Genomic DNA, 27,416 nt, shown 5'->3' on the forward strand with positions numbered 1-27,416 from the left:
AAATCTTGGTCAAGTACATGTGAGTCAGTGAAACTTGAGTCTACGTCGAGCACTCGTGAATCATTGAAGCTTGTGTCATCATCGAGTACCCATTAGTCGGTGAAATTTGAGTCTTGGTTGGACACCCGTGAGTGAGTCAAATGCGAGTCTTTGTCAATCCACGAGTCAGTGAGACTCAAGTCTTCATTGAGCACTTGTGAGTCAGTGACTCAAATCTTCATTGACCATTCGTGAGTCAGTGAAACTCGAGTCTTCATCCAGCACCTATGATTCAGTAAAACGAGAGTCTTTGTCTAGCACCCGTGAGTCAGTAAAACTCGAGTTTCCGTCAACCTGAGAGTCAGTGAAACTTGTGTCCTTGTCGAGGTCACGTAAGTCAGTGAAACTCGAGTTTTCATCCAGCACCCGCGAGTCAGTAAAACTCACGAGCTGAGTGAGTGAATCATTGCTTTTGTGGAGTCTGTGATGCAGTTTGGGCAGAAAGGGGAAGGAGAGTTGATTTGCGGAAAGGAGAGATTTGTTGCAGTTGTGCACTACTGCAAAAGTACAAGCACAATAATGAAGATAATACTTGTAAAGTACACTTTATGTTCTTGCTGATTTGCCCTCCTTGAGTGTATCATGCCCTGCGCAGCCAACGAGCATGCATGTGTGCGTTTTTGCGCATGAATCATGTGATGTGTGACCTTTTGAGGAGAAAATCAACAGGCCGCATTGGAGGGGAAGGAGCCAGCCAGGCTTAGAAATGTTCTTATGAAAGAAGACTTACGTAAGCTGTCATAACTGCGGCTTTCCCCTTCTCTGAAGCCGTGGCTGAAGTCGTCATGGTAACCAGGACACGCTAAGTCGCCTTAGCAGACTTTTTTTAGGTACTTTAAATCCTGAAAGGTTGAACTTTTTTGGTTGGGGGGGAAGCCCAGTGAGTTGCCTAATATTGCTCAGTATAGAGTACTGCATGTGTTTGTGTACAAATATGCAGATGATTGCGCTTGTAGGTTAGAGTGGAGTACAACTGCTCTACATGACACGCAGCACGCTTTCTTATGTTGTGGTTACACCACGCTGCAGCTCCTTCCTGTTATTCTTACTTACTTTCACCCTAACCAAGGTCAAACACCACCAAGATCCCTTCTCTAGCAGAGGCGGGCCATACCACACATTTGTACATACAGGTCCAGAATCGCCGACACCAATATCGATAGCGTCATTTTTCATACCACATATTTGTACATACAGCTCCAGAATCGCCGACACCAATATCGATAGCGTCATTTTTCAAGACCATTGAATGATTTTGTGACTTCTGCCATGAATGTGTCATCATCAGAATAAAACACAGGACAGATTTTCCAACACCACATCATGGCTTCCAATACGTTGATGTTTTTCAGCCTCTGAGTGCAAGCCATACAGTGGACATACTCAGCTTCATACTCCTGCAGTGACGACATCCTCCACCTCTCCATCACCTGCGTCCATCCCTGAGGACGTCTTCTTTGGGGGAACCAGTGAGGATCAGGTAGACATTGACCACATTTTCATGGAATTGATATATTTTACTTTGATTTTTTTCCGTGTAGTCTTGTTTTTACATTTAAGAATATTTGTATTATTTTTTAATATTTTTGTTTTTAATTGTTTTCCCTTACAGTCTTGTTTTTAAAATGTTTTAAAAGTTGTTTTAAAAATGTCTTTATTTATTATTATGATTTAATTCATTTTATTTTTCCACATAGTCTTGTTTTTACATTTTGAAGTGTTTGTATTATTTTTGTCTTTTAATTATTTTCCCCTACAGTCTTGTTTTTAAACGTTTTCAAAGTTGTTTTAAAAATGACTTTTTCTTAGTTTTTAGTTATTATTAGTTATTCTTTAATTTGTTTTTTTTTTTATTTTCCCATGTACTGTATCTTGTTTTTACTTTTAGACATTTTTGTATTATTTTTTATGTCTTTTAAATGTTTTTTCTTAGTCTTGTAAAAGCATATTTTTTTATATTTGTTTATTTATTTATTGTTATTATTATTTAATTTGTTCTATTTACATTTTTTTCTTATCATCTTGTTTTCGGATTACACTTAGCAGTGGCACAAATTCTATTATGTATTTGATTATTTATTGTATTATTATTAAGAAAATGGGCGGATGGATTATTTATTGTATTATATGATTTTATTATTTGAATTTTATTGTTTTTATTACAAATGTATTTATTTTTCCCACAAGAACTGAAGAGAAAGGATCTGTTCCAGGGTTGAAATGTCACCATGAACATCCCAACTGTCATACAAGTGTAAAAAGAAGCTAACCAGCATAAATAGTAACATCTGAACACTTTACCTTCACGTTGACGCACATGCAGTATCTCCTGTCTTCATCTTTGCAGGACGCGTGCTCGCGATTGAGCGACTGTGACGTTGGAGGCGTGGACGTGAGCAGCAGCGTGGAGGACCTGCAGGCCCTCAGCTCTTCTTTGGGAGACTCGGACTACTTCAGGGACCTGGACGCTGTTCTTGGTGGACCCCTGAAGGCCATCAGTCCAGACCGGACATCCCAGACGGCAGCGCCCCCTGTGGCCTTTCAATCCTCATCACCCTCGTCTGCGCACCCTGCAGAGGAGGCACCCGGCGGCACGCTGGTGGTCACCCAGCTGCGTCCCACCCTGTTGCCCAGCTGTGTGATTGACAGCGCTGACTCCTTGTGCCCCGGAGTGGGGCTGAGCGTGACTATTAATCTGAGCGGACTGCTGGGATCAATGGAAACAACTCAAAGGCAGCACAGCATCATGCATTTCAACGGAGAGGTCGACGGTTTCCCCAACTTAGCAAGATCCATGTCCACATCTCGAAGACACAGCTGGGGCGTCCCCGTGTCCCCCATCAGCCTGGGAAGGAGGTACGACTTTTGTCTTATTTCTGCTTTTTATCATAGACTTTCTGAAGTGAGTATGCAGTGTACATCAGTGGAAGTGTGGAAGTGGTCCATTTGGAACACGGCCATAGAGGTGCTCTGTCACTTCCTGTCTGTACTTTTTCAAAATGCGCCAATCACTTTGGCCTTTTCCCTTTTTACATGATTTTTTACGATGGCCAGCTGTGATGTTCCTGTGAACATTTTGGTGAGCACACGGGGCCGAGACATAAAGTGAACAGCATACAACACAATCTAATCTCCTCTATTCAACACTTAGCCGTGAAGTAAACATCAAATGACAACATTTCAATCGATGTTGAATTCAATCAAGTACGTCAATATCATTTAAATGCATGACAATAAATGACTGTATTAATTCATTATGAACGTAAAAGTCATTTTATTTTACATACGTAGATTACTCGTCATTTTTATGTTGATCGATTTTATAGATGGAAAAAGTAAAAAGCTAAATAGTTCATGACACACTCTAGACCAGGGGTCACCACCGTTTGTCCTTGTGAGAGCTACTTTTACAAAATGAAAATGGCCAAGAGCTACTCATTTTTGGAACATTTCTTTTCTGAGCTTATTTTAAACCCAAACAAAGCGAAGATGCTTGTTTTACCAGAACATGAACAAAATGCTGGTGTCCACAACTCACATGTTGTTTTTCTTTCATTATTAACTGGAAGCCTGAATGAAAAGCAGGCTTGCGGGCACCTCATGTGGTCGTGGGGGCTACCTGGTGCCCGCGGGCACCACGTTGGTGACCCCTGCTCTAGATCAAGGGCTGCCCAAACTTTTTCCACAGAGGGCCACAAACTGAAAAATGAACGAATGCGGGTTCCACTTGGTGTGAAATAGAATATTTGCCCCGTTTTGTTTGATGAACAGCATCGCATAAAAGTGAGTACAAGCCACATATTTCACATATTTCACATATTTCACATATTTCACATATTTCACATATTTCAGCAACCTTTTATGGTATCTTGTCAGGGGACAATACGACACATTGGAACTTGGATACGGGGGTGTGAAAAAGTGTTTGCCCCCATCCTGATTTGATATGTTTGTCACACTTAAATCATCAAACAAATGTAAATATTAGTCAATGACAACACAACTCAACACAAAATGCACTTTTTAAATGAAACTTTTTATGATTAACAGAAAAAAATCCAAAGCTACATGGCCCTGTGTGAAAAAGTGATTATTCTAACCCCGCACCCCCTTAATACATAACTTAACTGACATTAATGACATCTATAAAATGTTATAAAGCCATTTCTAAAGCTGTGGGACTCCAGCCAACCACAGTGAGAGCCATTATCCACAAATGGCCAAAACATGGAACAGTGGTGAACCTTCCCAGGAGTAGGCCGGCCAACCAAAATGACCCCAAGAGCGCAGAAACGACTCATCCGAGAGGTCACAAAAGACCCCACAACAACATCCAAAAAACTGCAGGCCTCACTTGCCTCAGTTAAGGTCAGAGTTCATGACTCCACCATAAGAAAGACACTGGGCACAAACGGCCTGCATGGCAGAGTTCCAAGACCAAAACCACTGCTGAACAAAAACAACATTAAGGCTCGTCTCCATTTTGCCAGAAGACATCTTGATGATCCCCAAGACCTTTGGGAAAATACTCAAAAGTTGAACTTTTTGGAAGGTGTGTGTCCCATTACATCTGGCGTAAAAGTAACGCTGCATTTCAGAAAAAGAACATGATAGCAACAGTAAAATATGGTGGTGGTAGTGTGATGGTCTTCAGGACCTGGAAGACTTGCTGTGATAAATGGAAGCATGAATTGTGCTGAAGGAGAACGTTGGTGACCTCAAGCTGAAAGCAACTTGGGTTCTGCAGCAGGACAATGATCCAAAACACACCAGCAAGTCCACCTCTGAATGGATGAAGACTTTGGAGTGGTCTAGTCCAAGTCCTGACCTGAATCCTATTGAGATGCTGTGGCATGACCTTCAAAAGCTGCATGTTTTTTCTCCCTTAATAATAAAAAGTTTCATTTAAAAAGTGCATTTTGTGTTGAGTTGTGTTGTCATTGACTAATATTTACATTTGTTGGATGATCTGAAACATTGAAGTCTGGCAAACATGCAAAAAAGTAAGAAATCAGGAAGGGGGCAAACACTTTTCCACACCCCCGTAAATGACATTTGGTAAACCAACCAATGTAGATATGCTAAGAATTTTGATATATTTAAAGAAAAAAAACAACCTCAATCCTGGAGATGTGTGTTATCGGTGACAAAGCGTATTGTTCATATGAACTTTTTCTCCTTACGTGACACCTTTTTGCTCAGTTCTGCATTTCCGTTACAAATATTTCAACTTTATTTTCAACTGTATATTTTCTCCTTTAGTTTAGTTTAGTTTAGTTTATGAAGGACAGTGTGGAGTTTCATTAAAAAGATGTCTGCACCAGATTTAATTTCCATCTGCGGTCCTCACATCATAAAATACAATACAAACATACAGTAAAGTGCAATACAAATACAAGAGAGTACATATAAATACCAGGTACAAAAATGCAATAAAGTGAAATACAAGAAACCACATATAAATACAAGGTACAATCGTTAAAAAGCTAGTGCAGGATAAAATTGTAAAATATAAGCACTTCTGAAATAAACAGTCTCAATCTCCCTGTAATATGACTTCATCCCAAAATATTTGGACTTTATTTTCGTTATATGAACACTTTTGTTTGAGGTTTTTCTCACAATATTACAACTTTTCAAAACCATAACATCCTTCTTTTAAAACAAATATTTCAACTTTATGCTTCTAAAATAGTTATTTTCCTTCATAATATTATAACTTCATGCTTGTAAAATAGCAACTTTTTCTTGTAAAGTTTAGTTTGATCTCTTATTTTTCCAACCTTATTCTCCTAATATTTTGACGTTTTCCCATCAAACGACTTCTCTTTTCTTCCATTGTTGCTGCGTTTGCTGCAAATGGCCCCCGGGCCGCCCTTTGGACACCCCCGCTCTAGATTAAAGTTGCTTACAATTCATTTTGAATGATTCATTTGGTCATTTAAAATTAAGTTAAATTGAATTGTAATGTAATGATTTAAATTAAAAAAATGTTTTTTGAAAGCCCACAAAACAAAGACATATCGTCTGATCAAAAGTAAAATGATGTCAACGACGAAGGTAAAACAGTGTTATGCATTCTTCCTCTCTTTTTTTTGATTTATGAAAATACATTTGGTGTTTTTTGTGTAACTCCTGCAAACCCGCGACTCACTGAGAAGACTAAATCTAAGGTTTGCTTGAACGACAACAATAACTGCTGTTCATTGGGTGTCTTTGTTCCTCTGCCAGACTAAGTCTGGACACCATGGCCGTGGACAGCGATGGAGACGATAATGACGAAGGGGGGCAGCGCGGCCTCTTCCAGTCCACTCAGCAGAAGACTGGTTGTCCACTGGAGGAGACAGACGGCCCCCAGCAGAGTGTCTCCAGCTCTACTGTTGAGGTACTTTCAACACTGTGAAGCAGTAACAGCTGCACATCCTGGCCAGATTGAACTCGATCGCGTTTCTCACCTTCTTCATCAGTTTGCTGCCCCTCGCAACTTTCTTTGGCCCCATGGCGGGTGTTAGCGGAGAATTTTTTCATTGTCGAAACGAAACTCACCAAGCGTCCGTCAATTTCAGATTCACCGTCTTAGACTTATTTTACAATGTGACCGATTGAAGCAAAAAGATACAATTTCAGGCGGCCGTCCCAAAAAGGGAGACATCCCGTCCCCTCATGGATGCTCTTTCAGCTTAGACTCGTCCTTACACTGTCCCCATCCTCCTCGGGTCAGGGAAAGGGGGGGCTCTGATAGCTCCATTTGGTTACTACGGCAACACAGCCCGTCCTGGCTCCATCGATGCTCTTCCGCTCATAAATATCACCTCGCCTAGCCTAAATAGCACCTAGCGCAACGTGGACGGGATGTGTGCTTGCGTGTGACACTTTAAAGACAACCATCAACACTTGTATGCTATGATTCAACATAGTAGTGATGCAACAGTTAGCATACAGAAATATAGTGCTAAATCAACACACAGTATTCATTTTATTGAGTGTACGTGTGCGCTAGCAAGGGGGTGTGTATTGAGCATGCTAATACTGTATAGAACTCTTTTATCCTTTCATGGGTTATTTAGCCCAACACCCAATCAAAAAATACACCACGGGGAGACAGCAACACGTAGGGTGCTTTGTCTGGGCACGGGCAAATGGACCAGTTTGTTACGTGCAACATTGTACGAAAGATGAGGCAAAGCCTTGGCGAAAATATTCTGCAAAAATAAAAAGTCATATTAAATCTGGGTCGTACGAAAACAGAGGTATTTATTTATTATTGTATTTCATTCAATAATATTTTGGTATTTTCTTCACGAGCGGTTCATATAAATTGCATTAAATTCCAGTGTATAAGCCACACCCACTAAATTTAGAGGAAAAAACAGATGTGTACATACAGTATACTCTGTAAACTGCACCGGACTATTAGCCGCACATGTCCATGTTGTGGCTCGCACGAGTCCGTGAGGACCAGGCAGCTCTTTATTTGACAGGAGCCGATCATGAGCTATGAATAAACTCACAACGAGCTTATCAACCCGTTGGAACTTGCAGGAGGTCATTGCTCAATGCAACAGTCTGACTCATGGTGGCATCGGACAAAGAACACTAAACTCATCACACAGCAACTTAACACCTATAATACCTAAGACATATACAAACAAGTACAGTCAAACCTGTCTTAGCGGCCACCTTTATAGAACGGCCACCTGCCTATAGCGGCTACTGAAAAATCCCCCGCAGAAAATGTACGTGTTATAGACCCTGTGTATAACAGTCACCTGTCCAACGCGGCCAGCGGCCACCCATTTTGTCTCCCTTGGTCAATATCTGACTGCATATAGCGGCCAAATTACCGACTCAAGTAGAAGCTTCATGCTCGAAAAAGTTTGTTTTTTCAATCAATGAAGCCGTCGTGTGTAGACTTTAATTACTGAGTCCTAGCTCAGTCACAATCATTCACAAGATCCACACAAACTGTCAGTTGTTCCACATAAAAAAGCCGTCTTCTTACTTTGCAGTGCCACCCTGAAAAGATTAGATGACGGCCAAAACGGTCTTCTTCCCACTTTGCAATGCCGTGAATAGATTCTAAAATAGCCAAAACACCTGAATAAAACATCTAAAATATCACTTAATTGCAGACTAATTAGAGATTAGAAGCCCATTCAATAAGAAAGGAGCGATGGTATTGTTAGTTTACGACGATCTTTGCACCTCCTCCGCAGGACAGGAGCGAGCGTCCCCTGTCCTGCACGCTTACTTGGCGGGCTGTGCCTTCTCCGGGGAGGAAGAGGCAGCCGCTTCATGCCTGGTGGCCGCGCAGCTGCGGTCAATTAACATTTGTGGCGGATAAAAGGCCAGCGGCGTCGAATGTGCGGCGCTGGTTCATTGTTGTTATTGATATTACTAGTTTCCTCACCGGAGCTGTTACCTAGATTTACCTACCTGTTTATGTGTCAACAGAGTGTTTTCTCCTATGTCTCTTGGTTTTGCTCCAGTCTTTTTGTGAATACATGTTAATATGTGTGCACACAAATTCAAAATGGCCACCAACCTGTCTATAGCGGCCACTTTTGCCGTTTCCCTTCAGTGGCCGCTATAGACAGGTTTGACTGTATTTTAAAGTTTTCCCATAATGAATTGTGCCTGAGGAAAGCATTTCACTGGAGGACAAGCAGCATAGAAAATGGACTGCAATGCTGCCTCTGTTCACCAGAGGGAGCCAGAGGAGCCCAGAGGGAGGCTGACATCATTGGAGCGCCCCGGCAGGCACCAATGAATACCTTGCACAGATGCAATGCATTATGGGAAAACTTTAAAATACAGTCAAACCTGTCTATAGCGGCCACTGAAGGGAAACGGCGAAAGCGACCGCTATAGACAGGTGGCCGCTATAGACAAGTTGGCGGCCATTTTGAATCTGTTTTTTTTTTACCTTGTATTGGTACTTGTTTGTATATTTCTTAGGTATTATACGTGTTAAGTTGCTGTGTGATGAGTTTAGTGTTCTTTGTAAGATGAAAGTGTGAGTCAGACTGTTATGTAATGATCTCTTGCAATTTCCAATGGGTGAGACAAGCTCGTTGTGAGTGCACTGATAGCTCGTGGTTGGCTCCTGCCAGAGAAAGAGCTACCGTTTCCTCACTGACTCACGAGCGGCACAGTATTTAAACGATTAGGAATAGGTCTGGAGTAAAGGAGATGTCACGAGATTAGAATTTAGCCATAAATTAGCCGCACCGCTGTATAAGCCGCAGGGTTCAAAGCGTCAGAAAAGAGTAGCGGCTTATACACCAGAATTTACCGTATGCATCTCATCACCTCACAGTGCATTGTGAGAGACCCACTTAAGTGACCAAATAAGGTTCCGGTGCGGGTAATGTGTTCATGGATGAAATAAATAAGTTGCTGTGTGTATATTCCACTTGGAGCGCATTCACATCTCTGAAGTGGGGAAACTCTTCTTGATGGAATCCAATCATCTAAACTCATTGTGTGTTTGCAACATTATGACAACCTTCATAATATATGAATATGTTTACATCATTCCAGGCTGCAGGATTTCCCGGCAAGCAAGTGTACTCGCGCTCAGAGATCCTCGCCACGGACGAATGTTCACGTGCTGCACACGTTTCGCACATCGTACGCACGTCCAAGCAGGCTGCAAGGGCAGCAGGAGGTGTTGTCTTTTCACATGTCGACCGTATGAGTTTGAAATGTGTTTGGCACTGGAAATAAGCTCTTTCATCTCCCTGTAACCTCGTCTCTTGTGTAGCAGAGGAGTTTGACCCCGAGGAACACCTGCACTCCACGGAGGGCCAGAGTCACATGTAAGTCCGCAGCATTGTCAGTGAAGTGTGCTTGCACCCTGAGTGGGGTCAGACAGCGTTAATGTGCGTGACGACATGACTTCCATCTGCCCAGACCTATTGATGTACGAAAGGAAGCCTCGTGTGCTTTGGAAGGTCATACTCTACACTGTTAGGAATAACGCACACACAGCATTATACTGACTATTGGAGTCCAGTAATGTACATTTATGTTATTTAGTGTCAGAGGAAGTAGAATGTTGATACTCATTTCATTTGAATGTTTCTTCCAACTGCTTGTAAGCTATTAGAATCCATTAGAAAACTTCAAAGCTAAAATAAACCCTAAAATTGAATTAAACGATGAATAACCTGTATACCTAAAATGTTTACTCACATTAAACGTGAACCCCAAAAACCAAAACAAAAATGTAACAAATTAAATTGCTGGAAACGATCCTGCAACCGTTCAATAATTTCAAATCAATCACGGACCTATAAGATAAATATGAAATGAAAAAATGTCAATCGGTGCTAAATTAATTGAAACTGGGCGTTAAACCGACAATTTGCCGTTACCGATATTTACCAGGATAACCGTCGTCATTTTGCCCACGTTAGTAAATTCGTTGTTATGATAAAAAAAGACAATAAAAAGTCTTTTTTTGTCTGTTTTGACTGCGTCTGCTGGTATGCTATGTTCGTTCCCCTTTAAGACAAGGTACAGCGTGTGTAGTCATGTGACTCCACCCATCCAGGGGAAACAGACGATGAGGGAACGGCTGATGGTTCGAATGAAGAAGCGGCTGTGCAGTGCCAGCATCCATCCATTTTCTATACCGCTTCTCCTCATTTTTATTACCACTTCTCCTGTCGCCCAAAGTCAGCTGGGATAGGCTCCAGCATGCCCCCGCGACCCTAATGAGGAGAAGCGGCATAGAAAATGGATGGATGGATGGATAAACTAAATATAACAATTACCTATTCAATAAATATTAATTGAAAACATTAGAATCAATGTTACATTAATTGAAACTCTTACTTATTAAATATTAATTGAAAAAATAAGAATCAATGCTTAATTAAATAAAACACTTACCAAAATATTATATCAATATTATTTCAATAATGACAAAATTCTGTCTTATTATATTATTACATTCAATTTCATTTAATCAAGATAGATTATGAATTATTTTATTTACAATTATTTTATTGAATGAAAAAATATATTTTTGTGAATTGTAATTGTAATTTTCTTTAATTACAAACTATTTATTGAAAATTAATTTGAGAAAATGTAATCGACTATCAAGGGTGTGTATTGAACTATCTCGCTCAAACTGCTTTTCCTGGGCACGTCACACTTTTGCCCGGCCACTTGTTGCTAGGCAGAATTTCACTTAAGATTATTCATGATTTTTCTGTGAATCTATTTTATTTACTTTTGCTTGATTTTTGTGTTGTTGTGACGTGATGTCATTTATTTAATTTTATTTAATTTAATTTAATTTAATTTAATTTTATTTTATTTTATTTTATTTTATTTTATTTTATTTTATTTTATTGTGACCACACTATTCATTCAAAATTACTTTAAAAAAATGGATGGTCCATCAGAAACAGGAAGCCAGACAAACACTCAACAACAACCCAAAAGATATGCGCTATTTTCACTGTGTTAAATATCAAATTAGAAAGAAAAACAGAGCCACGTGCGGGATTCTGCAGGGCATTACCGTAAATGAAGTACCAGCCATTGAAGCATGAAAAGCACACAAGGATGTGCTTTTTTTCCTGTCATTGCATTCTTTCATTGCTTGATGACTGTGTGCACATTCTGTGCTGTATCTGCACACTTATGGGCTCATCTCCTCCCACGTTCACGTAACAGAAGGGAACAGAGGGGCTTTCCTTCCCCATTCCTTGCTGGCATTTCTGCTCCATGTCATATGTCTGCAACCTTCTCCTCCCGCCCTGCTCTCTCCCACCTCCTTAGATGGTGTGTGTGTGTGTGTGTGTGTGTGTGTGTGTGTGTGCACAGTATACAGTGGTGTGAATAAGTGTTTGCCCCCTTCTTGATTTCTTATAGTTGTCACACTTAAATGTTTCAGATCATCAAACAAATGTAAATATTAGTTAATGACAACACAACTCAACACAAAATGCACTTTTTAAATGAAACTTTTTATGATTAAGGGAGAAAAAAAATCCAAAGCTACATGTCCCTGTGTGAAAAAGTGATTGCCCCCCTGTTAAAACATAACTTAACTGAGATGAATTGAGATCTATCAGTGTGGAAAAGGTTATAAAGCCATTTCTAAAGCTTTGGGACTCCAGCCAACCACAGTGAGAGCCATTATCCACAAATGGCCAAAACATGAAACAGTGGTGAACCTTCCCAGGAGTGGCCGGCCAACCAAAATGATGCTAAGAGCGCAGCGACCACTCATCTGAGAGGTCACAAAAGACCCCACAACAACATCCAAAGAAGTGCAGGCCTCACTTGCTTCAGTTAAGGTCAGTGTTCATGACTCCACCATAAGAAAGACACTGGACACAAACGGCCTGCATGGCAGAGTTCCAAGACCAAAACCACTGCTGAACAAAAACAACATTAAGGCTCATCTCAATTTTGGCAGAAAACATCTTGATGATCCCCAAGACCTTTGGGAGAATACTCTGTGGTCTGACGAGACCAGTTGAAGACATTAAAGTGATGAATGGAAGCATGAATTGTGCTGAAGGAGAACGTTGGTGACCTCAAGCTGAAAGCAACTTGGGTTCTGCAGCAGGACAATGATCCAAAACACACCAGCAAGTCCACCTCTGAATGGATGAAGACTTTGGAGTGGTCTAGTCCAAGTCCTGACCTGAATCCTATTGAGATGCTGTGGCATGACCTTAAAAAGGAAAAGCCTCCAATGTGGCTGAATGACAACAATTGTGCAAAATTCCTCCCCAGCGCTGGAAGAGACTCATTGCAAGTTATCACAAACGCTTGATTGCAGTTGTTGCTGCAAGTTTGGATTTTTTTCCCTCCCTTAATCATAAAAAGTTTCATTTAAAAAGTGCATTTTGTGTTGAGTTGTGTTGTCATTGACTAATATTTACATTTGTTTGATGATCTGAAACATTTAAGTGTGACAAAGATGCTAAAAAATAAGAAATAAGGAAGGGGGAAAACACTTCTTCACACCACCATACCTGTACAGTATGTGCGCTATGTTTGCCAGATTGTGTTGACAAGTGCCCCCACCCCCACCCTCCAACCCCCATATCTACTCAGCTTCAGTGTCTTGTTTGTCTTAGGCTGATGGTACAGAAAGTTCTGCAGGAGCTAAAGTTGTACCATGGGTAAGTAAAGTAAACAACGTGCTGCTCAAACGCCACCCCACACATGCAAGGAGCAGTGTGTGCCCAAGCACTGTGTGCCACCATGTCACTGTGTGTGTGTGTGTGTGTGTGTGCATGTCTTTGCAGACTGTGTATCCATCCTTCTGACACCAAATCACATTGCTCTTGAAGGGAACACTGCATAAGTCACTCATATTGTACATCACGTTTATTGTTACATGTACTCAGTTTGCCTTCAGTTCTGCTATGCACATCCAAATTCTGTTGCATTTCTTTAATTTTGGTTTGTTTTTATTTTATTATTGTTGCACGACACCACGACTAAAGGACACGCCCATAAAAATGCCTGTTTTTGACTCTGTAAGTCAGGGCTGTTCAAACTAACTTGTTCCAAGGGTCACATTTTCATTTTGCTCAAGACTTGTATTTGAATATATACTGTATCTTCAATGCAAGGGTAAGACTTGACCAAATGGCTAAGCCATGAATAAAGCAATACAGTCAAGTATAAAACAGTTAACACTAATCAAAGATCATCTATATCAGGGGTCCTCATCAAGCAGCACGGTACCAGTCTGTGGGGAGGGCCGAATGGGGCCACTGGAAGCTAAAAAAATACATTTGTAAATAACTACATCAAATTTTATATCAATATCAGTTTTGGAATAGTTTGTGCATGTATATGATGTTTGTGGCCAACGACGGGCCTCGGGGGCTGTGGGTCTACTGCAGAAATGCTAGTCAAACATTTGCATTTGAAAAGAAGTATAAATCTTTTTCTTTTTTCTTTTTGGATGAATGTAAAGAAAACTGGACATTTTACAAGAAACCTTCTAAAAGGGAGAGCGAGGGGAAAAAGGGCAAAATACGTGAGTTTCCCGGGGAAAACGGGTGGGTTGACAGGTGTGGTCAAACATCCTCTTGTACATACGACAGGACTGTTCTGCTGTTGTTAGGATCTACTGCAAAAAAAAAAAAAAAGCTAGTCAAAGACCCTCTATGTATGACAAGAGCACGCCGCTGTTTTCAGGAACCTGCTGCCCACGTTTTGAAATGAACCGGCAGTGAAGCAGCCCTGTTCTAAGCCCTATAATATGCCTCACGCTCTTATTAAATGCATCTTTAAGTTGCTGTGTTTAGCTACTCACCACTAATGAATCTTTTTAAAAAAAAACTGTACTGATAACTTTCTGCTTCTCAGACCAATGTGGTACCGAAATTAACTGTAGTTTGTGCACACCTGGAGATAAGAAGGACCGGAACAAATTAGTATTTGACCAACTGTACCTCTTGATTTGTCCCAATCAAATATGACACTACTGCTACCGCATCACTACTTCCAGGACAACCAGAGAATAGAGCAGGAGGAGCCACCTGGCGTGGCCCAGCAAGGTGCACTGGATTCGGGCACATGCTCCGAGCAACTGGTGTGATGCCACGGCAGTCTCTGGCAAACCTTTTGCAGGTTGATGAAGACTCAAGTTACACTGATTCGCGAGCTAATGAAGACTCGAGTTACACTGATTCGCGTGCTGATGAAGACTCGAGGTTCACTGACTCACCGGTTGATGAAGACTTGAGTTACACTGATTCGCGTGCTGATGAAGACTCTAGTTTCACTCACTCATGGGTTGACAAAACCTCAAGTTTCACTGACTCACGGGTGCTGCACAAAGACTCGAGTTTCTCTGACTCGTGGGTTGATGAAGATTCCAATTTTACTGACTCACAGGAGCTCGAGGAAGACTAGAATTTCACTAACTGGGGCAATGAAATGTCACTGACTCACAGGTTGACAAAGACTCCAGTTTCAAAGATGATGAATAGAACAGAGGGAATCGGAGTAACAGTCTAGCCTTTAGCCTGGTCGTCAGGGTACTGCAACAACTGTGCTTCCACCTCCTGTCACTACCTTATGCGTCATTATCACGTATTTGTACATCATTACCCACTTAGCGTAACGAGATGGTGTTTCTGTGAAAAAAATGGCCTATTTTTGGAGATACAAAGCATGAATGAATGGGAGGGTTTTGCCACAAATTAAAAATAATGTCTTTGATAAGAAATCTGCAAATATGCGGTGGTCCACGTTACACCATCATGACGCGACACTTCTCCAACAAGCATGCGTGTGTTTTGGAGGCAGTGAAAGATGAATCTGTCTTCCACAGAGCCAAGCAGAGGACCCACAAAACCTATGACAAAGAAAATGTCACATGGTACGAGTTCCTCTCGAATGAGTAAGTTCATTTCTTCCTGCTCTTCCTTTAGTCTTTCATGAGGATATGCCACTAGATACTCGACAACTTGCTCTCTGTTCCCTTATTGATAGTATTTTTTATGTAGGGTTGGTATTACAGTGGCCTCCTGCATCTTTGGATTTTTCAGTATGCGGTCCTCAGTGGAAAATGGATGGACACCCCTGGGACAAATGAACATTTAAGGTTACGTTTACCTTTATTGAACACGCGATTGTTGCCAAAGACACCATGTGGCAGCGAGATCAACACCGACACCACCTTCCTGTTTTGCCATGAGTTATTTCTTGGCTTCAGTAGTGTTTCTCGCCTCAAGTCTCTCCTTTTCTTAATGATCACGGCTGCAAAATAAGTCGAAATGGAGCCAAAGAACGTTGCAAGTGGCAGAATTTTGATAAATAAGGTGAGAAACACAAGAAGGTTGTTACGTGCAGTCAGGCAGAGATCCCAATATGCAGAGCCAGACACAATCCAGGTAAAAATAATATCTTTAATTTAGTTGAACAGTAACCAAGTAACAAACAAATAGCAAAAACTTCCGAGTCCAAACTGAGGTAGAACGGTGCAACTAAGGTAGTAAAACAAAAAGGCACCGTGGAAAAAGGAAACAACTCACTGATGAGCAGACGGCGTCACAGGAGGCAAGGAGCACGTGGAACAGACTTTGAAAGAACACAGCAATCTTACGGCAAAGAGCACAGGAGCAAACAAACTGGTGTTTCACAGGCAGCATGCAAACCAGTAGTACAATCCCACGTCCTCCTCCTGCAGTCATGTGGCTTAAGAGCCCTTGATGACCAAGTGGCTACAGGTGTGCCTCGTGGCGCCGCCCACTCAGGGAGTGAAGGGATCTACAAAGAAGCACACAGGTCAAAAGGTGACAACACCAACATGAAACAAACCTAACAAAGGTGTTGTCCATGTTGACCTCGCTGCCACATCGCGTCTATGGCAACAATCACGTCTTCTATGAAGGTAAAAGTAAGCTTAAGTGTTCATTTATCCCTTTCATTCATTATTTAAATGCATTTACAAAAGCTTTCGACATGTAAAACTATAATTGTTTTGTGTTAGCGTTTGTGGCATAACTGTGTTAGTTAGCAAAGAGCTACAGAGTCAACCGCTGATGACATCATAGACAGAGCTGTATTAGCAAGCTAATAGGATGCTAACAAGGACGTTTTGTGATAAGAATACATTAAGAACACAGCTGGACTCATGCAGTGTATTAATAACACGACAAGACGCGTGTCACATTGTACATATTTTTTTCACTTTAATCGACAAACACGCTGATCGTGGCGTGTGCTAACCCAGGTTCCGCTGTATACGTTATTATATATGTACACAGTCGTCCTTCGCTATATCGCAATTTAAAAAAAAAATGTATGAATTAGCGATTGCTGATTTGTGGTAGACTATGGTCTGTTTTTAGTCGAAACATATTGAAATGCAAGTGATATGTAGTATTCTGGCAGCAGTAACGTTACATGGATGGGACATCCGTCCTTATTACATTACCCTGCCGAGCACTCCATGTTGCCAGACATGGATGCACAGTGAAAAGGGTTCGCCTCCTATTCCGTGTGGAAGTGGTAAGTTTGTGACTTCTTAAATATTCAGTAATACTTCAAAAATATTGCATTTATTAACACTGAATCCTATATCGTGAAAATTCGTTAATCGCGGTCGGGGCTGGAACCAGTTAACCGCTGTAAACGAGGGACAACTGTATTGCTATTACTTATACTGTATTAGGATCGTTTGGACTATTCACACCACTGAGTGGTATTCTATTTTTTTTGTAAAGGCAAAATTGTTCATACAGTTTGTTTTTTTTTCCCCTCAATGAACTGGAAATGGTCCGGCAGAAATGAGGAAGAGGATGATCGAACTGAGAAGGTGGAAAAGGGTACCAAGGTGAAGAGGACCCTCAGCTCGTTGAGGAACAGGATGACTGGATCCTTCAACAAAGATAAGGTAAATGCATCCATCGGCCAAAAACAGCTTAGGGTGCGTTCACACACACGAACTCTAGCCTGTTTGCTGTTTGGTCAAGTATTAACGCAGTCCATCAGGACCCGCTGCTCGTTGAGAAGAGCGATACATGCTTTCATGTTAGTCTCCTTGAGGTAGTTTGTTCCTACCTTTTTCCGTTTGTTAGTAATCAGCAGTACTGTAGAACATATGTACGTTTCAGGAAAACATCAGTTCCCGACTAAAAAAAGGAGAAAAACAGAAAGATACATCTCAAGCATAACTTGCACTTTGACACAATTTTTTTTGCTTTTGTGACAGCTCAAATATCTAAGCAACTATACCACAAAAAAAGCTTGTTTATTTACAAATAGAACACCATGAACTATTTACAGTTTTCATATTTCAGTGTGAACTATGTGTGTGAATGCGTGTGCACGCGTTAAAATGTAACCTTCAGCACACTACACTCCTCCGCACTCTCTCACTTCCTTCTTGCTGTCATGTGCGATTTTTCCCTTCACATGATCCGATGTCATGCTCCGCAGGACAGGAGTGAGCACTTCCTGTCCTGCTCTTATTTTGGTGTGCTGCACTTCCTGCTGGGGGTTGGGTGCAGCCGCTTCACCCCAGGGGTATTGTGCACAGCTGGCCACAATCTCAATTAGTAGAGCTTAAAGCCCAGCGTCGTCGTCGGTACGGCGCTGGTTCATTGCCTTTGTGTGCTTCAACTGTGCTGTCACCGAGACGGTTCCTTGACCTGTCGCTCCTGCATACCATGACCATATCTTCCGTGCATGTTTTTCACAGAGCCGTTTTCCTGTGTCGCTTTCTGTTGTTTTTCTTGCACCTGCTTTATTAAAGTATTTTTATTTTCCACCACCACCGTCTGTCTCTGCATACTGGGGGTCAAGCACTCGACAGCTCCACAGTTCGTAACATCCGAGCTCGTATCAAATGCACCTCTGCCACCTTGTGGCCGTTTTTATGGCGTAAAATTGCTCTGAAGTGAAATGCATTAGTGGAGACTTGCGTCATCACCTCTTTTTGCTTCTCGCGCAAAAAAACGTGAAAGATGTATAAATACGTTGTTGGGATCAGGAGTTTGGATTTATAAAAACGTATACAGTGTTCCCTCACTCTATCGTGGTTCACCTTTCGAGGATTCGCTGTTTCGCAGACTTTTTTAAGTGCTTTTAAAAAAAATGTTATTACAGCGTATGAACACTGTTACAGGCCGAGCCTGGCCCTTTAAGAAGAATTGCATTGTGGGAAGTTGAGTGTCTCTCTTCCCTCTCTCGTCTGTCTACACCGCCGGTATTAGCACGGAAGAAGTGAGAGAGCGTGGAGGAGTGTAGCGTGCAGAAGGTTACACATTGTAGAGACATTTTAACGCATGCAAACGCTACAGTTGTGTTTGCATGCACACACACGGTTTAGTTCCAAATGTGAAAACTGTAAATAGTTCATGGTGTTATATTTGCAAATAAAGTGTTATTTTGATGTAAAACAACCCTTTTTTGTGTTGTTTATGTTGTGGTATAGATTAGTGGGATGTTGGTATGTTGTGGTGTAGTTGTTTAGATATTTGAGCTGTCACAAAAGCAAAAAAAATGTGTCAAAGTGAAAGTTATGCTTGAAATGTACTTGTATATGTAACATAATATGTATATGTAACATACACAAAATTACAGTAGTTAATGAGGAAACAACCTACCTCACCCTAACCACTACTCATTAGTTACTCATTAGTACTTCATTAGTTACTCAGTAACTCTACTACTCGTTAGTTCCTCACTAGTTCTTCATTAAGGAAAAGGCTTCTTGAGACGTCATCTGTACTTCTGTAAAGAAGGTGTCGGATGTTTCGCTCCTCATCCGAAGATGAGGTGTGCCAACACCCTCCTAAGGAGTAGGGTGTTGGCACACCAATTCCGCCCACTCTTACTGTATTTAAGGCCTAGGCTACCAGCACTTATTAGTTCGCTGACGAAGCTCTTCGGATGAGGAGCGAAACGTCCGACACCTTCTTCACAGAAGTACAGATGACGTCTGAAGAAGCCTTTCCCTCGATGGACAACTCCTGTACGACTGGGAGCCTACACAGACGTAGTTCTTCATTAGTTCCTCAGTAACTAGTCTAAATGTATGTGCCTTAGTCATTAGTTCTTCGTTATTCCCTCAGTAACTACTGTATATTTGTGTACCTTATTGTAAAGTGTGACCAATGTATCTTTTTTAACAAAAATCTGTTTTTCTCTCTTTTCTTGTTGGGAACTGATATTTTACCTATGCTCTACTGCTGATTACTAAACAACGGGAAAAGGTAGAAACAAACTTTTTTTCTGATGGAAGACGGGAGTGTAATGTTTCTTTTGGTAGGTTCCATGTTTATATAACCATACAACACAATATTCTGTGCGCCTTGGAAGATCAGTCAAAATGGTCTAAAATGGCCGCTACTGAAGGGGTTGTCTTTTGAAAAAAGGCTGGGACTGAATGAGTTAAGAAGCAGCTTTACAATGCCATCTAGTGTTTGGAGTTGGAATGACAAGCTACAGTCACACTGAGTCCCCTTATAATGTGTTTATGAGCACACACTGCACCCTTAGTGTTATGGGTGACAAAAGAAATATTGCAGCTGATAGGAGGAAGTATTCTTCAATGTGGCCCTTTTGCTGCATCCTGCTAATGGCCCCCGGCCCGGACTTTGAACACCCTTGTTCTAGTGTAAACAGTGAACTGGGGGCACATGTTGCTGCACCTGTAATCTCCTCACACCGACCCTGTCCCACATCCTGCCTGTTGACACACTTGTAACAGCACTACTAACCTGCCTCCATGTTTGCTTCTGTGCCCCTGCAGGGTAAGACCCGAGACAAAGAGCACCCACTAAGGGGCAAAGAGAAGGACAGGGAGGCCACGGGGACGGAGGGCAGCCACAGCAATGGCCATTTTTTAGCGCTGGGCACTTTTTCCAGCCATGCCACCTGCTCGCTGTGCGGCAAGACTCTGCAGAAAAAGCACAGCCTGCAATGCATGAGTGAGTAACACCGCAAGACGCACCAGCGCAGGTGCACCCGCTCACGTGCAAACCTTTGGCTTTTTCCCAGCACGCCGCTGCTTACACAGCTGCTCACTGAACGAGACTCACACACTGGCCACGACATTAGGCACACCACGCAATAAACTGAGATACAATATAAGAGCTAGTGCCTTCACAAAGATAATAATTGACACTATTCTATATAATAAGGTTTGATCGATCACCTATTTATCACTTCATTACACAATGTATGTATATCAGTGGTGCACGCAGTTTTTCAGCATGCAAGTTACATGTCAACATGATCTTTCGCTCACTATAAAACATAGAACATATACTGTCATTTCCGGTGTATAATACGCACCCACTAAATTTAGAGCAGGGGTTTACCTGGGGGCCGCTGGAGGTAGAGTCTGGGTGAGGCTGGGCCCCATCAAGTGCTGGGAGTAGGGCTGGGAATCTCAGGACACCTCACGATGCGATACGCCATACATAGCTCGCAATAATTGTATTGTATTGTACTTTATTAATCCCACAGCAAGGAAATTCACTTGTTACAGCAGCAAGCAAGATACGCAAGTAAAGAATACATAGTGACTACAACATGGTTCAGGTGGTGCAGGTGTTGTAGAGCCTGACAGCGGTCGGTATGAAGGACCTGCGGAACCTCTCCTTCTTACACCGTGGGTGTAACAGTCTGCTGCTGAAGGAGCTGCTCAGGGAACCCACAGTGTCATGTAGCGGGTGAGAGGTGTTGTCCATGATGGATGTCAGCTTAGCCAACATCCTTCTCTCCCCCACTTCCTCCACGGAGTCCAGAGGACCGTCCAGGACAGAGCTAGCTCGCCTGATCAGTCTATTGATCCTGCTCCTGTCCCTGTCCGTGCTGCCCCCTCTCCAGCAGCCCACAGCATAGAAGATGGCTGAGGCCACCACAGAGTCATAAAAGGTCCGTAAAAGAGTCCTGCACACACCAAAGGACCTCAGTCTCCTCAGCAGGTGGAGGCGACTCTGGCTCTTCTTGTAGAGGGTGTGGGTGTTGACGGACCAGTCCAGCTTGTTGTTAAGGTGAACACCCAGGAATTTGTAGCTGTCTACCAACTCTATGTCCGCTCCCTGGATGTTCACCGGTGTGAAGTGAGATGTTTTCCTCTGGAAGTTAATGATCATCTCCTTTGTCTTGCTGGTGTTGAGTTGTAGCTGGTTAAGCTCACTCCAGCTGACAAAGTCCCTGATGACCGTCCTGTATTCCTGATCATTGCCCTCTGAAACACAACCCACAATGGCTGTGTCATCGGAGAACTTCTGGATGTGACACTGTGTGGAGTTGTGTGTGAAGTCCGAGGTGTAGAGGGTGAAGAGGAAAGGGGAGAGCACCGTACCCTGAGGGGCACCTGTGCTGCAGAGTACCATGTCAGACACACAGTGACGGAGCCTCACATTCTGTGGTCTGTTGGTGAGGTAGTCTATAACCCATGCAGTCCGGTGTTGGTCTACTCCCACACTCTCCATCTTCACTCTGAGTAGTGACGGCTGGATGGTGTTAAAGGCACTGGAGAAGTCAAAAAACATGACCCTCACAGCGCTCCCGCTGTCCTCCAGGTGTAGCAGTGATCTGTGCAGCAGGTAACAGGTAGCAGATAACGATAATATCATGATACGGTGATAGGGTGAACCAAATAAATCAATTGTTTCATCGTGTCTATTTTGCCGTATGCAGCTGGGATAGGCTCCAGTTTACCGGTGACCCAATGAGGATAAGCGGTACAGAAAATAGGTGGAATTTTTGCAGCATATTTGAACCAGAATGCAAGCAGCAATGCTGCAAAAAGAGAGAGACAAGTGTAAACATGATACAACATCTCATGTATCTCAAGCAAATCAACGCTATAAAGTAGAAGCGTAAGAAAAGCAAATATTTAGTGTAGTAGTGACGTACAGTATTCACCAGAAAGCGACAGAGAATGACCAGAAAACGTTGAACAGCACGACAATGTAAAACGTCAACTAAACACACGTCTCGTGATTGGACAACATTTTGCATTTGAATAGAAAAATGAGCCTTTTTCTTACTAGGTACAGTTTTCTCCACGAGCATGGTAACGAACGAGGCGGCTGTTCATGCCTGTTGTTTGTTGGATTTTCATCAGACACGTCTTCCATACTGCAAAGTTCTGATCCAGCGTTGTCTCGTCCACGCTATAAAAGCCAAAATGACTCCACACTTTCCATTTTAACTGCCGTATTTGTTGTGTTGTGCTGTTTTCTTGTGTGTGTTGGCACTGTGATTATAGGTAGTGTTCTGGCTAGTGACCCCCCCTGTTCATTTCTCCATCTGACATACTCACTCTTAGTTCAGTGGTGTCTTATGCTTGCACACCAGGAGTATCATTGGCTTAACTTAGACCTTGCCCGCATTGACAGTAGTCTTTGATGTGAAGTCGCAGGCTGCAAAATGTGACTTGGCGGGCCGCCAATGGCCCACGGGCCACAAGTTTGAGACCACAAATTTAGAGAGAAAATCAGATTTGTATATATAGAAACCACATCGGATTATAAACCGCACGTGTCCACTTCATAAAAAAATTGTGGCCTGCACGTGTGCGTGAGGACCGGGCTGCTTTTTGTTTGACAGGAGCCAGTCAGGAGCTATGAAAACACTCACGACATTATCAACCCCGCATATATCGCAGGAGGTTATTACCCAATATAACAGTCTGACTCATGGTGTCATCTTAGATAGAAGGCGAACATCATCACACAGCAACTTAACACTCTAAAGGTAGCCAAGAAATATACAAGACAAGTACCAATACAGTTTAAAATAAAAAAAACACAACTATTTTATTATTATTACAAGCAGAGCAGTTCATTGGTCAATGGCTTCTCAGCCAAGAAGTTAAAATAGTTGTTTTTTATTTTAAACTCGTAGTGGGACTCACTGACTCGTGAGCAGCAAAGTATTTAAATGATTAGTAGTAGCTCTGAAGTATAGGAGATGCCATGACATTAGAACATAGACATGGATTAGCCGCACCGCTGTGTAAGCTGCAGGGTTCGAAGTTCAAGAGAAAAGTAGCGGCTTAAATTACGGCGTATAAAATCTAACCTATAAACCTTTAACGTGCTACACCAGGGGTGCTCACACTTTTTCAGCCTGCCAGCTACTTTTAAAATGACCAAGTCCCAAATATCCACCTCCACCTATAAATATAGAAAATATATATATTTACTCTATTTATTCAAACAAATATGAGTATGTATTTATGTATTATACGTGTATATCAGGGGTGCACGCACTTGCAGGTTACAAGTCAAAATGATCTACCTCTTTCTATAAAACATACTGTACTGTACTGTATAGAACATCGACTTCGAAATACTACTGTAAATATTCATGATGAGTATTTCACATTTTCAAAGTTTACAGGTAATCAAAGAATTATATTCAATATGGCAGTAAAGATAATTCCACATAATTCCTCAATAGTTGTGTAACCTGAGCACTGGCAACATATCTGTCAAATTAGCTACGTAACGTTCATTATGAGACACAGGTCATGCATTGCGTCCAGTTAGCATTTGCTATCAAACATGACCCATATACAAGAATTGAAAATGATTACGCAAAAGACAATGCAGCCGAAGTCAATGCAACATATTCAAAAGGTTTCAGCAATGGTCACATTTTCCATTTCATCATGAAATAATAGTTTAAGAAGCGGAGGTGTAGAAAACACTGATTTCTGTAGTGGAGTTCATGACATGAAGCAAAGCCATCAAACATCCATCCATCCGTGTTCTACACCGCTTATCCTCGCTAAGGTCGCAGGCATGCTGGAGCCTATCCCAGCTGACTTTGGGCAAGGGGCGGGGTACACCCTGGACCGGTGGCCAGCCAATGGCGGGCATAACAACATAATAAGATAATTCACCCCATGTCATACTCATGATACTCATGGCTTTCCTTCTTATTTCTGTTTCCTGTCTTTCCTCCCATATTTCCAAGAATGCATCTGCATTTTGTTTCCCTGCTTTGGGTCCATGTACAGTCTTGCACAAGTCTTCCTGCTGTTTGGGCGGGGCGTCCCATCCATCAGCACCATCCTCCTGACATTTGTTTACGCCGACACGCAGCACGCTTAGCTTAGCTTTCTGCTTCCAGCTTGTTGGAGTCCTCACATTTCTTGGGGGTGTCGGATGAGCTGAAGCAGGCCTGCTTTGTGTGGAAGCAACTGCAGCACGCGCATCTGTGCAGGACCTTTCAGCACCACGCGCTGATTGCTTTTTCCGCTGATAAGATGCGATGGCCAATGAGAGAAAGGAATAGTGGGTGTGTCTGCTCCGTGATGTTTTGTTGCCGTTACGTAGCTACAGCCATCAACACAAATGTTTTCCCTGGTTAATCACTTTTATTTGTCTGCTTGCTTGTTGCGAGGCAGAGTTCATGGGCCTCAATCATTACTCCACCTAGGGCCAATGAACAATGATTATATTCTAGCCACGCCCTCCGAGGCTGTTTCAATAACAGGAAGAGGAAGTCACACACAACCCTGTTTATGACCTCCTAGATCAGGGGTGTCCAAAGTGCAGCCCGGGGGCCATTTGCAACCCGTTGCTGCATTTTTATTGGCCAGCAGCACATTATAAAATATAATATAGTCAAATAAAATATAATTTAACAAGAAAACTAATAAACAGCAAAAATGAAAAAATCTGAAGTAATTTTACAAGAAGAAAGTCCAAATATAAAGAGAAAAAAGTTGTAATCTAATGAGAAAAAGTTGTAATTTTACAAGAATAGCGTTCTTAAAAAATTATGAGGAAATTTTATTAGCATCAATTTGAAATATTAAAGAAACAAGATTTTTATTTAAGTTGTAATATTATGAGAAACTAAACAACAAATAAAGTTGTCATTTTTGGAAAACTAGGTTGTGGAAAAAGTTGTAATGTTATGAGAACACAGAGAAATATGATGTAAATAAAGTCATCATTGCGACAGAAAGCTGAAATAGTTGGAAAATTACAAAAAACACCAGTGGATCATTTTAGGAGAATAAAGTCAAAATATGAAGAGAAAAAAAGTTGTAATCTAATGAGAAAAAGGTGTATTTTTACAAGAATAGCGTCGTAAAATTAAGAGGAAAAATAACAACATTTTTGGAGCATAAAGTTAAAATATTAAAGAAAAAAGACATTGGTTTTTAAAAGTTGTAATATTATGAGATAATAAACAACAAATAAAGTTGTAATTTTTGGGAAAATGTGGTTGCGGAAAAAGTTACAATGTGAGGAGAATAAAGTCAAAATATGATGTAAATAAAGTCATCATTACGAGAGAAAGTTGAAATAGTTGGAAAATTTTAAAAAAACAACAACAAAAGTGGATCATTTTAGGAGAATAAAGTCAAAATATTAAGAGAAAAAAGTTGTAAACTAACGAGAAAAAGGAGCAGACAAGAAAAAGACCAGAATAGCGTCCTCAAATTATGAGGCAAAACAAAAAGATTTTAGGAGCATAAAGTTGAAATATTAAAGAAAAAAGACTTTGGTTTTTAAAAATTGTAATATTATGAGAAACGGCCGCACGGTGGCCGAGTGGTTACCATGTCGACCACACACTCAGGAGTTTGAATCGCCGCCTGCGCATCTGTGTGGCGTTTGCATGTTCTCCCCGTGTGTGTGGGGGGGTTTTCTCCGGGTGCTCCGGTTTCCTCCCACATTCCAAAGAAAGGTTCATTGGGGACTCTAAATAGTCCATAGCTATGAATGCGAGTGTGAATGGTTGTTTGTCTTTATGTGCCCTGCCATTGGCTGGCCACCAGGCCAGGGTCTACCCCGCCTCTCCCCAAAGTCAGCTGGGATAGGCTCCAGCATACCCCCACGACCCGAGTGAGGATAAGCCCCATAGAAAATGGATGAATAAAGTTAGGAGAAACTAAACAACAAATTTAAAAAAAAAAGTTTAATTAGGTTGAGGAAAAAGTTAGAATGTTATGAGAATAAAGTCAAAATATGATGTAAATAAAGTCGTAATTACAAGAGACACTTGAAGTAGCTGGAAAATAAAAAAAAAAACAGCTTCCATTTTCCTAGAATAAATGAATAATATTACGAAGAAAATGAATTTGTCAATTTAATATTATGAGAAACAAACCAAATAAAGTTGTCATTTTTGGAAAATTAGGTGAGGGGGAAAGTTATAATATTATGGGAATAAAGTCATAATATTACGAGAAGAAAAATGATTAAGATTATTGAAGAAGAAAGTTGAATATTTCGAAAATTTAAAAATAAACACCAAATTCGGGGGCGGGGGGAACCACAGGGACACACCCACCAGGGACATGAGTGGGAATACTCCACGCTTCACAATAATACTAACAATTAGGGTCGTGGAGGATAAACCGATGCGAGCACATATCCGGTTTGACAAGCTGCATGGGTAGCAGCTTCCTGGATGGATAAGAATCAGCCACAAATCCTTCGATGAAAGGATTGCAGAGGCATAATCACCCGGTATCGCAAGACTAGCAGCCACTTGACAGTCCGTCTCTTAAACAAGACAGAGCCTGGGCTGCGGTTTTGCTGATTTTCAACACATCAGCAAAACATAGAAACAGTATAGAAACAGCTCGCCATCGCACAGAGTCCGCATCACTGCAGACGCCCCAAGACCCCGAGGTACTTAAACTCTACTTGGGGCAGGATCTCATCCCCGACCCGGAGGTGGCACGCCACCCTTTTCCGGGCGAGAACCATGGACTCGGACTTGGAGGTGCCGATTCCCATACCGGTCGCTTCACACTCGGCTGCGAACCGATCCAGTGAGAGTTGAAGGTCACGGCTCGATGAAGCCAGCAGGCCAACATCATCTGCAAAAAGCAGAGACCTGATCCCATCAAATTGTATCGAATCGAATCGTATCGTTTGTCG

At 41.7% G+C, this 27,416-nt stretch overlaps 1 protein-coding gene across 12 annotated transcripts in view; it reads left to right on the top strand.

The window, feature by feature from the left end:
• Positions 1 to 27,416, top strand: part of arhgef18b (rho/rac guanine nucleotide exchange factor (GEF) 18b) — a 106,498-nt gene that overhangs the window by 6,215 nt on the left and 72,867 nt on the right. For 3 of the 12 annotated variants that reach the window (XM_054788729.1, XM_054788734.1, XM_054788738.1), the window contains exons 2-10: positions 1,392 to 1,519; positions 2,363 to 2,895; positions 6,271 to 6,424; positions 9,583 to 9,709; positions 9,806 to 9,860; positions 13,152 to 13,196; positions 15,368 to 15,436; positions 17,326 to 17,434; positions 20,297 to 20,474. In XM_054788729.1, the coding sequence (XP_054644704.1) occupies positions 1,392 to 1,519; positions 2,363 to 2,895; positions 6,271 to 6,424; positions 9,583 to 9,709; positions 9,806 to 9,860; positions 13,152 to 13,196; positions 15,368 to 15,436; positions 17,326 to 17,434; positions 20,297 to 20,474 (1,398 nt within the window). Of the gene's footprint in view, positions 1 to 1,391; positions 1,520 to 2,228; positions 2,294 to 2,362; positions 2,896 to 6,270; positions 6,425 to 9,582; positions 9,710 to 9,805; positions 9,861 to 13,151; positions 13,197 to 15,367; positions 15,437 to 17,325; positions 17,435 to 20,296; positions 20,475 to 27,416 lie in introns of those variants that run through there. The other 9 variants (XM_054788731.1, XM_054788736.1, XM_054788735.1 and 6 more) reach the window with 7 other exon arrangements.

This window comes from Dunckerocampus dactyliophorus, chromosome 10, assembly GCF_027744805.1.
Source record: "Dunckerocampus dactyliophorus isolate RoL2022-P2 chromosome 10, RoL_Ddac_1.1, whole genome shotgun sequence".
In the NCBI taxonomy this organism is placed as follows: Eukaryota; Metazoa; Chordata; class Actinopteri; order Syngnathiformes; family Syngnathidae; genus Dunckerocampus; species Dunckerocampus dactyliophorus.